Source organism: Anopheles arabiensis, chromosome 3, assembly GCF_016920715.1.
Source record: "Anopheles arabiensis isolate DONGOLA chromosome 3, AaraD3, whole genome shotgun sequence".
Classification (NCBI taxonomy): Eukaryota; Metazoa; Arthropoda; class Insecta; order Diptera; family Culicidae; genus Anopheles; species Anopheles arabiensis.
In genome coordinates this window covers 10460655-10471473 of record NC_053518.1, presented here as the reverse complement: position 1 = coordinate 10471473, position 10819 = coordinate 10460655, and the positions used below count along the sequence as shown (strand labels likewise).

The 10819-nt window shown below is 50.9% G+C and overlaps 4 protein-coding genes across 8 annotated transcripts; 1 reads left to right on the top strand and 3 right to left on the bottom strand.

Moving 5' to 3' along the window:
* Positions 1-697: 697 nt before the first annotated feature.
* Positions 698-5195, bottom strand: LOC120899785. Its single transcript, XM_040306001.1, has 2 exons — positions 5005-5195; positions 698-3456 (listed from the first exon to the last, which is right to left on the bottom strand). Exon 2 carries the CDS (start codon positions 3429-3431, stop codon positions 1716-1718), a length of 1716 nt encoding a protein of 571 aa, XP_040161935.1. The 5' UTR covers positions 3432-3456; positions 5005-5195; the 3' UTR covers positions 698-1715.
* On the top strand, positions 4555-9254 carry LOC120899787 (2-oxoglutarate and iron-dependent oxygenase JMJD4 homolog). 5 transcript variants are annotated; one of them, XM_040306004.1, is made up of 3 exons: positions 4682-4947; positions 5013-5107; positions 7922-9254. In XM_040306004.1, exon 3 carries the CDS (start codon positions 8033-8035, stop codon positions 9227-9229), a length of 1197 nt encoding a protein of 398 aa, XP_040161938.1. In that variant the 5' UTR covers positions 4682-4947; positions 5013-5107; positions 7922-8032; the 3' UTR covers positions 9230-9254. The 5 variants fall into 5 exon arrangements, 2 of the variants coding, with proteins under 2 accessions (XP_040161938.1, XP_040161937.1); XR_005739099.1 differs by lacking the exon at positions 7922-9254 and adding an exon at positions 5222-5449 and having other exon boundaries at positions 4555-5107; XR_005739100.1 differs by lacking the exon at positions 7922-9254 and adding an exon at positions 5219-5449 and having other exon boundaries at positions 4555-5107.
* On the bottom strand, positions 5509-7954 carry LOC120899786 (cyclic AMP-dependent transcription factor ATF-2). Its single transcript, XM_040306002.1, has 2 exons — positions 6354-7954; positions 5509-6287 (listed from the first exon to the last, which is right to left on the bottom strand). The coding sequence occupies exons 1-2, from the start codon at positions 7358-7360 to the stop codon at positions 5783-5785; spliced, it is 1512 nt and encodes a 503-aa protein (XP_040161936.1). The 5' UTR covers positions 7361-7954; the 3' UTR covers positions 5509-5782.
* A 13-nt stretch (positions 9255-9267) lies between the features above and the next one.
* On the bottom strand, positions 9268-10709 carry LOC120899789 (alpha-methylacyl-CoA racemase). The gene is made up of 2 exons (XM_040306005.1): positions 10488-10709; positions 9268-10407 (listed from the first exon to the last, which is right to left on the bottom strand). The coding sequence occupies exons 1-2, from the start codon at positions 10593-10595 to the stop codon at positions 9373-9375; spliced, it is 1143 nt and encodes a 380-aa protein (XP_040161939.1). The 5' UTR covers positions 10596-10709; the 3' UTR covers positions 9268-9372.
* Positions 10710-10819: the final 110 nt, after the last annotated feature.

Below are 10819 nucleotides of genomic sequence, written 5' to 3'. Positions count from 1 at the left end.
ACTTCGAATGGAGTGATTGACGAGTGCACATGATTCTAGCACAGTTTGGCCATAAATCAGTCCGCCCGGTAATCTCATCCAGGCGCAGTGAATACACGCAACCGGGTAGAGTAAAAGGCAGCGGTAGCGAAAACCAAAATATATAATTCCCACCTCACCGTCCGCACCGCGTTCGAAGGCTGCCGCAGGTAAGTGATCGTAAATCAGTTTTAATCGAAATGCACGTAAATCCGGTCGGCGCAATTTTAGTGTAAACGTTGGCGGGCCTTCTGTTTACGTTACGGGAATTCATAAAGGTGGGGGGGGGCTTAAACGAAGGGATTGTTGTGTGGGTGGATGGTGCAAAGTGAAACCGGTCAATTTCCACGAAAAAAATAAACGGAAACGCTAGAAAGCTGTATGTTGAGAGGAAAGTTTGAAATTGTAATTAGCGCCATCTAGCTGACGATAGCGTAAAGACGACGACGCCTCGACGCACTGTGGAGGAAATATCTATTTTTTAATTAAAAAACTAACAGAAATACAGCATTCAAACTCAACAAATTCAATTAACAAATTCTTCTCTGAATTTCAAACAGAAAGACAAGCAAATATGTTTATTTTTCGTGTATATTCATAAAAACATCAACTTCATGGAGACGCCTGGTGTTTCTCAATCAAACAATTTAACTTAATTTCGAATAATTTTATGTTCAGTTATAAAATTATATTTATTTACATCATAAAAATACTTCAAACAGCGCTACACTTTCGCTTCATATTCCTTTCATCTATCATGCATTACGTATCTTACAATCATGGCGACATGACTGGGTCAGGGCAGTCTCTCCGTCTCTCCGCTACCAGCGAGATGAGTAATGGACAATCCTGGCGCAGCGTCATTGTTTTCGGCAGCTTCACCACCCACCACACAAGATCAAACACACCACAGTGTGAAACGTAAACAATGCTGCGCCACCAAAGTTAATCCACCCTGCTGGTCCAACTCCATTCGTGCGCTGCGCCAAACAACGCGGGATGATTTTTCTTTCGTCATTCTTAAAATATAGCACTACGTATCAGAGAGGATCACGTTCCGGGGGACGCGCTGTCCCAAATTGTTGGTTTAAAACATCAACAAAAACGTTTCAAGGGCTCGCTTCTTCGTTCTTTGTTGTTTCCGGTTGCGGAATCAGGTATAAATTTGGACCATTCGGAGCATAGCTCCGTGCAGGGCCGGGGAATATGCGTAGGAATATTTAGAGATCGAGCCACAGTCCACAGTCTGCTGTACACGCCCCGAGTGTCTGATTCATTCACGCCCGGTCTCGATTAACTGGTGCTACAATCAAAACAAACGGCCGTACCCCTTCTTTGCGCCGGACCATATGCTCCATGAATGAGGATGGGTTATTTATGGTCCTTATTCACTGCCGCAATGGAATAATTCCGGCCGTTGCGTTACAGCACCACGTTGAAGGGGTAGGGTGGGCAAGCCAGCAAGGGGAGCAGAAATAACAATCGCATCCTGCAAATGGAACGGCCACCACCGCCTTTCCACTCTATTTACTCAGCTGCATCTGGTTTTTGCTGCCTTGCGTACAATGCGCGTGATGGTGCACGCACCGTGCGGCATCATTAGCACTTAGCCGCCGGGACCGCCGACCGGCTCGCCATGTCATTAGCCGGCTTATGGGCAAACCAAATGGATGTGTACGTTGCCCCTTTTTGTGCTCCTACAATATACGACACTCGTTCTCTCCCGCACTGCCACTGCCACTGCTGCTGCTGCGCGACGAACTGCGCGAATATTCTCCCACCTTCCAGTAGCTGTTTTGCGCGGTAAGCGATCGCTCGCTGCCCGCCAGCTGCAACACCTCCTGGCTGTTGTAGAAATCATACTCCGTCTCGGACTCGCACGGTATCTGGGAGTACAGAAACGCGCCGCTGGCATAGTTCTGCACCCGAAAGTACTCGCAACCCTCGACCGGTATCAATCGCCAGCGAAACTTTGCATTCGAAAGACTTTCCGACTTGCCCGCAACCATCGGCCGGCCGGTGCCGCTCTCGCCCAGATAGCCTCCCACCGTGCACGCCCTCAGCCGGAAACAGTTACCATCCTCCAGTGGTTCAAACTCGACCCGATTCTTGTCGGCAATGTAGCGCGAAAAGCCAACGTCCTTGCCGATGCCGCTGAATTTCAGGAGAATGCGTGACTCGTGCCGCGATATGGTGACCGTACTCCACAGGATCGTGACCACGACGGGCGGTAGGCTGGTTTTAAGGCGCTCCAGATCCCCACGCAGACTTGCGGTGGGAAAACCGGCCCCCAGCGCCGTCTGCTTGATGCGATAGGCTAGCAGAAATATTTCCGGCTGAAACAGATGATCGTAATGCTCCATCTGGGCGTACAGCACACGATACGCGATGATGTCGTGATCGATGCACGACAGATGAGCCACAAACTGCAGAATGTTGTGCAAATTGCGTACCTCACCTTCGTACGCACGCTTGAGCAGCTCGATCAGCAGCTCCTCCGCGAGATGGTGAAACAGCTTCGCCAGCGGAGCGGCCCGCTGTGGGGCCGTTTGGATGAGCCGTACCGTTCGCTGGATGCAATCGAGCAGCTCCGACCGGACACACTCCAGCCGCTCGCGAAACACGTCCTTCAGCCGCGACGCTAGCGACAGTTCCGGCTGTTCCTGGAGCGAATCCACCACAAACCCGTACAGCAGCAGACAGAGCGGATGCTCCAGCAGTTCGTGCGATTGTTTTAGCTGTGCCAGCAAATACTCGCACCCCGCGACGAACGTTTCGGCCGAGTTTGGTTTGTTCTGCTTGCGGTAGCCGGTGAGAAAGAGCAACACCTTGAGCAGATTCTTCATGTCGCGCTCGAACACCGGCTCGATGATGGACGGTAGCTGCTGCAGCCCGTTCTCAAACGAGCAGTACTCATCGTACACCTTGTCGTAGTTTTCGGACCGTATGTGACCAATGCACAGTTCCAGCTTGTGCTGGTTGCGCTGATTGCGGAAGATGCGTATCTCGCGCATCGTACGATCGAGCACACGCTGCATCGCGAGCAGCGCCGGCTCGTACTTGATCGCATCGGCTAGAAAGTATAGGCACTTGCTGTCCCCCTGTGCCTCAATCTGCTTGTCCAGCTCAAACACACGGCCACCGCGTTTGTTTAGCTGCGCGTACAGGTCCTTGTTGACCAGGTAGATCTTGCGGAACTGAGCGAACAGGTACTGGACGGAGCTGCGCAGCTCCTCGATCTGATACTTGCGCTCATCGATCGCATTGCTCCACTGCAGCTCGAAGGAAAGCGAGCGTCCGTTCTCGCCCAACCGGGACACCCCGGACAGCTGGCGTATGAGCAGCAGCATCCGCTCGATCGTGCTGTAGATCGTGTCCAGATCGTAGAACGTGTCGATCCGCTCGACGGTCATGGTTTTTGTGTTTGTCGGGTGCAACCTAAAACGGGGGGAAAAGAAATGGGAGAAACAAGCTTCGTTCAATCAATCTGTGTCGGTCGGTTTGGGTTTTTCCTTTTTTTGCGCCTCGAAACCCCACTCAAACGGTGCCAAAGCGTTCACAGCTCATTTCATGCCTCGTAAAGGCGCGAAACTATCCTCTATGCATGCTACACGTACGTGACTTTCCGCGGGCCCGTGCTGGTACATGCCATTTCCATACATTTTCCGGCCATTTGGATCTCATCAATCAGTGTGCGGAGGGTAATGATGATGATGATGTTGGCCTGTTGGCCGACCTGGCACCGTACACACCCGTGCCTATAAATAATACTTCGACGGCAGGAATGTCGACACGAAACAGCGCAACGGTCGCATCCATGCCGTCCGTTCCTTTTGCGGTTCACGCTATACCGCGGGGAGTGTTTGGATGCCAATCAAAAAGAGAACATTAAAAAAAAAGATGTTTTTTAATGGCCACTAAGGGCTAAAGGAAGTAGCCGCCATCTTTCAAGAATGCGTGATTGCGAAACAGCAGTAACGAGAAACCCAGTTCGTTGTGCTGGAATGTGACGATGTGAAGGGAAACTGTCCAAGCATTTAAAGCACATTCACACATTCTGTGGCATGCCACTCCTTCCCATGCGGCTTTTCCACCAGCACACACCGCCACGCGATCGTCCCAAACTCATAACTCTTCCTGGGTGACACTTCTCTGCTGGCGGTATTTTACGACACTACCGACACACACACACAGAGAGTAGGAATAAAACAAAAACTGGTTCAAGGTTTTCGGAGGCCGGCTTGTTTTAAAACAGAAAATTGCTGTTTTCATCGGACACTATCGGACGCCCTTTCGGGGCGTTGTGGCGCCTGTCACGCGATGAAACCTGTAAGCAATGCTGACTGTACCGGGGGGGGATTTACATTGAGCTTTATCCGTTTGTCCTCGCGCGTACGGTACCCCAGTGTGTGTACACTTATTTTGCCAACTTAATTTGCCAGCCGTTGGGGCCGTTGCGAATGGCGCTGGAATAACGTGATCGCTACTATAAACACATCATTAAACTCGATCACTGTTTATATCGGATGTTGCGCATAAAAGCGAGCGTAGCGCGCGCCCGGTGGCGAAAGAGTGGCTGGCGATTTTGCATTGCCTCCTGTGCGGTGTGTGTGAAACGATGTTGTTTGCGTCCGTCAGAGATCAAGGCAGGCATTGAAACGGACCAAACATCGATACAAAGTGCACACGGCCAAAGGTACTAGGAAGGGGGAGGGATAGTGAGTCTCTGTGTTTACATCTTTCCCGGGAAGATGGAAGTTGTTGTGGGAAAGATAGAAACGATGGCCTAGAGGCAAGAACCAGAGGCAACTAGGGGTCGTTTACAATTGTTGATCGACGAAAAGTGAAGATTGGCGTTTGGCAAACCGATACAAAAGCATTCCTTTCCCTTGAGGTAATGGTCAGCAACCGGTTGCGGCCATACGCCAGGTAAGTGCACCTATCGAACGAGGGGCTGAACGCATAAATAAACCCATGTTCACTCACCTTACAAGTGTGTGTGCGATAGTGCCACGATAGTAGCTCAAACTCCGTGCTGCGAGACGTAACAAAGCTTCCGAAGGCAGCGAAACGTGCGACAATTGATGCCGTAAGTATGGTTTGTTCTAAATTCTAATTTTTAAACATAAAAAGCACTTCTCTTTCTTATCTAAGACAGCACGGAGTGCGATTTTCGTATAATTTTCTGTAATGTTCACAGCAGAATGCACATGCTCAACTTCACGGCTCAGTAGCAAATTCACAACTAACCCATTTTCCGGCCGATTCTCATGCTACACGTGTGTGCTCTAGCATGGGTGGATGGGATCGCGCATGCGTTACACGTTTTTAAAAATCTCTCTTTTTTTACAAACTCTCCCAGAGAGAAAGAGAGTAAATTAAAGGCAATGTTGTAAGCCTGTTGTTTGCTGTAGTTAATAAACGTTAGTGTTTGGTGCATATTTACTTTCGGTTCATAATTCAATCATACAGAATGGCTACCACCATGTGTATGTTGCACTTTTTGAGCAATTTATTAAGCACTGAGGTACCGAAACTCCTTAATCCTTAGAAGAATCACTTTTTGTTCGTCTTTTGAAGGAAACACTAGGTGCTACTTATCGTACGCTAAGCTGACACATTAAGGACAGAAGGGCCCGCAAGCTTTGCACATTGATTATTACTAATGTTCATAACAAACCTACCAGGTAGGACGTGCACAACAGGGAAATGAAATGCAAAGAAAATAAAAACAAAAATACAATATCACTAGCAACCTGATCTGTTACCCGTTCCCTTCCTCTAAGGCACAAATTCCGGATTCAAATTCCGGCACGACAGGTACGACCGTTTGCGGTGCGGCTCCCGATCCCATCACAATAAATATCGGCATACGGTTAAACGAGTTACTATCGATGATGTGCGATGTTATCAATCGTTGCTGGGGGATGGACATCGGTTCTGGCTGCTGTTGTATCTGTAGCTGCAGTTGCTGCTGCACCTGCTGCTGCACCTGCTGCTGCTGCTGCAACAGGTGCAGTTGCTGCGACTGCTCGACCGTGTTCAGCAGCATTGAGTTCGCTTCCTGCTGCACACTTTCAACCCGGCCGATTGTAGCAGCGGCTTGTGATGTAAGCTGGGCCTGTTTCGCTGCATTTTGAGCGCGCGTTACGTTACAGCTCCGGTGTGCGGTTCTCAGCTCGGTCAGCTGCGTACGCAGGCGAAGGTTTTCCTCCTCCAGATCAATGTTACGCTGCAGCAGCTGATCCTGAGATTTCTTGACGCGCACTCTGCAATGAAAGCCAAAGCAATAAGTATCATAAAGCAACATTCGAACCCGGGTTACCCCCACTTACCGGTAGCGCTTGGCGGCCTCCTTCCATCGTTTCTGTTTTATATTTTCCTGCTCGCCCGGCGAACCTGTACCATCGTTCGATTTTGCCTCAGTTTTGCTGGCCGTGACCGGTTTTTCTTCCGTGCGCTTTTGTCGTTTGCTGACCGGCGCGCTTGCCTTCGGCACCGGGCCCGTTTCGCGCACCTTCGCCAAATGTTCCTTCAGCTTCTCCTTCACCAGCACCGTCCCTTCGGCGGGCAGAGTTGGGTCCGACGGATCGGACGGAATGATAATCACCGGAATCGATGCGATGTCGATGGGTGGTGCCGGTTTCGGTAGTATGTCCACCACTGGGGCCGGTGTTTTACGCTTTACCGGGGTCTTTTTCGGAGCTTGGCTAATGGCGGTCGAGGAGGTGGAGGGCAAGGAACTCGTAGTGATGTTGGTAGTGGTGGTGGTGGTAGTTGCTTGCTCTTGCTGCTGTTTGCCACGAGGGGATGCTCTGCTCGCTCTAGCTTTCACCCTCGGTTGCTTGGATGCGATGGTAACATTCTCACTAGCCCCCACGTTGGCGGCCCCCTCAAGCAGAGAGGATCGCTCGATCCCACTCGGGAATATGTGTGGCGTGTGTAAGGTTTCGCCCTCCACCGCGCGAAGAAAGGGTGCGGTTGTCAGGGGGATCAGTGGAAAGGTAGGCGGCGACTTGTCGTCGGTGAGGGAGGAAACGCTGCTAGCGCCCGATTCGACCGCCCGCCGGAACGTCTCGTCGAACGGGTTCACCTTCTGCAGGTCCTCGAACAGTCCGACCTCCTCGCACTTGCCGATCAATCGCGTCGGGGTTGGCGTTTGGTCCGCAAACAGTCCCCCGCCCGCGCCCTTCTGGGGCATCTGCAGGTTCAGGCTGAGGTCGTGCTTTTTCGTGTGCACACTGCAGTACCCCTCGGAGGGGTAAATTTGCTGGCAGCCATCGATGGTGCACTGGAGCAGCTCCTTCACTGGCGCAGCGGAATGATCTTGCTTCGCTTCCATAACGTTAATGGGATACGCACGGGGACGGGGGACGGGGATACGTACACGGAACTCTACTCTTCACACGTCGCAGTACTGCGTTTACTGCTTCTTCACGAAAACACAAGGAACAAAAGTACACACAACGAAGACGACGACTGGACGCGAGCGCTGGTAAGGAATCTTACCAGCATCTTGCACGTTTGATTCCTATTGGAATTGGGAATTTGTCTGCTAGTGCAATTTTTGTACCCGTCTCGAAGTTACGTTGTAAGCGTAGGGGTGGTTTTGGAGGAATTTGTTTCGTTTCTGGTGTTTTCCCCCCAATGTTGTCAAATTTGTTCGCCTCGAATGTCAGTGGAGCCAACGACACTTCTACAGTGGTGGCCATGTAACTAAGTTAGGGACACAAATTTGCTTTTTTATCTGGGTTTTAAGACTTTGTTCGAGCTTTTTAAATGGTCATTAAAAAGTGTCAATTTCTGTATTTTTCAAATTTTTCTGATTTGTAATTTCTACACTCTCGATTTCAAAATAATTCTTATTTTATGCTGAATGACACCAAATCTCATGACCTTTCAGTTCCCACTGTGCTTTGTTGTGATTCGCACCGCAGCAGGCGCGCAGTTATTTTCCATTGCTCTTTTTTAGTAAACAAATCCCATATTTTTCGTTCGTAACCGACAAATCTGAATGGAAAAGATTGAAATCAGTTCCGACACGACCGTCGCAGCTACTCCTAGCGTTCTTCCGGCAAAAATCGAGCGTGTCCAGCTGTCCCACCTTTCGTACGATCAATTTTTCCGGAACTTTATGCAACCAAACCGTGCCGTTGTGGTGGAAGGAATTGCAAACGACTGGGAGTGCTTCCGGCGCTGGATCGACCGGTCGGTGGTGCCACCGAAACTAAACGTACCGTACCTGAAACAAAAGCTAGCGAACGTTCCCGTCCCGGTGGCCGATTGTGGAAGGCAGCATTACAATTCGCACGAGAAGCTTGAGCTACCACTGTACGATTTCCTTCAGTCATGGGAGAACGATGATACGGAGTCGAACCGCAACCGATACTACCTCAAAGATTGGCACCTCCGGAGCGAATGTCCCGGGTATGAGTTCTACCGCACACCGTCCCTGTTTGCGTCCGACTGGTTGAACGAATATCTCGTCGAGCAAGCGGCTGACGACTACCGGTTCGTGTACATTGGCCCGAAGGGCACGTGGACGGCATTCCACGCGGATGTGTTCGGTTCGTACAGCTGGTCGGTGAACATATTTGGCCGCAAGCGCTGGTACTTGCTATCACCCGGAGAGGAGCAAAAGCTACTGAACAGCCTACACAACCTGCCCTTTAGCGTTACGGAACAGACGCTTCGGGATGCCGGTGTTACGTTCTTCACGATCGAGCAAGGAGCGGGTGAGGCGATATTCGTACCAACCGGATGGTACCATCAGGTGACGAATGTGGAGGATGCCATCTCGGTCAACCATAATTGGTTCAATGGCTGCAACGTGGCGACGATCTGGAGTAATCTTCGTGGTGCGCTGGCGGATGTTCGGCGCGAGATTGACGATTGTCGCGATATGGACAACTTTGACGAGCACTGTCAGGTGATGCTGAAGGCCAGCTTCGGGATGGATTATGCCGATTTCTTGGCCATCGTACTGTACGTCTGTGATAAGCGTTTGGCCAGCCTTGGCAAGGATGTTGGGCAGGTGAAGCAGATTGATGGCTACGTACTCGGGAAGCAGCACATCCGGTTTGATGTAGTTACGATACGTGATTTGCTGCACGAGACAATAGAAAAGGGATTTTTAGATGATTATCCTGACCTGCGTAAAGCAGCAGCGAGCTGTTTGAACAAAATTCTATCAACAAGTCGAGCGTTGTAAAGCGTTTCTCGCCTGGAAGTTGAATGAGAAGGTCGTTATGCGGTTGTTGTTATTTTTTTAAAACCTTCATTAAACATCCCTAGTCAAAAAAATCCTTCCAAAAATAATAATTCAAATGGCCACAACTAACAATCCGCTCTGTATCACATCTTTGGTCTGTTGGAAAGCAGTAGAATGTCGTCTTCGTACAATTTAACCAGTTCCTCTCGATCGATGCCGATTTCGCCCAGTATTTCTTCCGCCATTTCCAGCTCGCCCCGTTCCACCGCAGTCGCACCGGAGCGGGCTGGCGTACGGCTTAGCTTCGGTGCTGGCGTGGGCACCAGCACATCGCTCTCCGACTGCCGGTAGTCAACGAACACGTTCCGCTCGCGATTGTGCTTATAAGTTTCCACCTCGTCCGGCGTTAGCACGGGAAAGACGCACGCATCCTTGCCGTTGAAGATTTCCATCCACTCGTCACGCGTTTTCGTCCGGAACGTGGTCTCGAACAGTTGCCGTCTCTGCTCCTCCTCCTCAAACTGTGGCAAATCCGGATCCAGCCCAAGTCCCTCCAGCAGCAACCGGTAAAATTTGTTCTCAATAGCTCCAACGGACACGAATTTACCGTCCTTCGTTTCGTACGTGTCGTAGAAGTGGGCTCCACCGTCGAGAATGTTCTCGCCGCGCGCCTTACCCCAAACGGGCAAGCTCTGCGAACGGTACAGCCAGCTGCCAACGTACGCCGCCCCTTCCACCATCGCGTGATCCACTATCTGCCCCTTGCCCGAGTGGTGCCGCTCGACGAGTGCCGCCAAAATGCCGAACGCACACATCAGCCCACCGCCGGCAAAGTCCGCCAGCAGATTAATCGGTGCTGTTGGTTTATTCTCTTTCCTTCCCAGCATCGACAGCACCCCCGAAAGGGCAACATAGTTTAGGTCGTGGCCAGCACGGGCCGCATGGGTGCCTGTCTGGCCGAACCCCGTCAGCCGCGCGTATACGAGCCGTGGATTGTCCGATAGTAGGACGGTCGGTCCGAGACCGAACTTTTCCATCACACCCGGACGGAACGGTTCAATCAGCACGTCCGAACTGCGGCACAGCGAACGGACCACGTTGATCGCTTTCGGTTGCTTCAGGTTTAGGGCGAGCGACCGCTTGCCGCCCTGCAGTACGTCCAGCGAGTTACGTGGGTTCTGTGGAAGGAGAGCGTTTGAAGAGGTTGCTTTATTATGAGATCTGTGTGTATGTGTTGTGGCGGAGTCACACACGGTACCATGTCAATCCGCGTAACGGTGGCGCCAAAGTCGGCCAGCAGCATGCCACAGAACGGTCCCGGGGCCAGCCCGACGAACTCGATCACCTTTAATCCTTTCAGCGCCATGTCGTTGACCCCCGGTTCTGCTCGTGCAGAGTGAAACCATCCGGCCACTGTTGGGTCAGTGGGAATAACTGAACTTTGGAACTGCTGTGATTGTTTACGACCGATTAAGCCTCGGTCACAGCAGTTGGTTTGGGAATGAAAGAGAGAATTTTCATTTCGAAAATCAAATTAACGACTGTTTAAAAATGTTGGAAAAATATTTTCTCATTTTTGTCACTTTAACA

What these genes read in the sequence shown, in the direction of transcription:
- LOC120899785 (XM_040306001.1), bottom strand. Translation starts at nt 3,431, where the DNA reads ATGACCGTCGAGCGGATCGACACGTTCTACGATCTGGACACGATCTAC.
- LOC120899786 (XM_040306002.1), bottom strand. Translation starts at nt 7,360, where the DNA reads ATGGAAGCGAAGCAAGATCATTCCGCTGCGCCAGTGAAGGAGCTGCTC. An exon ending in GAGGCCGCCAAGCGCTACCG is followed by an intron (nt 6,288 to 6,353) that starts GTAAGTGGGGGT and finishes CTTTCATTGCAG; the next exon opens with AGTGCGCGTCAAGAAATCTC.
- LOC120899787 (XM_040306004.1), top strand. Translation starts at nt 8,033, where the DNA reads ATGGAAAAGATTGAAATCAGTTCCGACACGACCGTCGCAGCTACTCCT.
- LOC120899789 (XM_040306005.1), bottom strand. Translation starts at nt 10,595, where the DNA reads ATGGCGCTGAAAGGATTAAAGGTGATCGAGTTCGTCGGGCTGGCCCCG. An exon ending in CCGTTACGCGGATTGACATG is followed by an intron (nt 10,408 to 10,487) that starts GTACCGTGTGTG and finishes CTCCTTCCACAG; the next exon opens with AACCCACGTAACTCGCTGGA.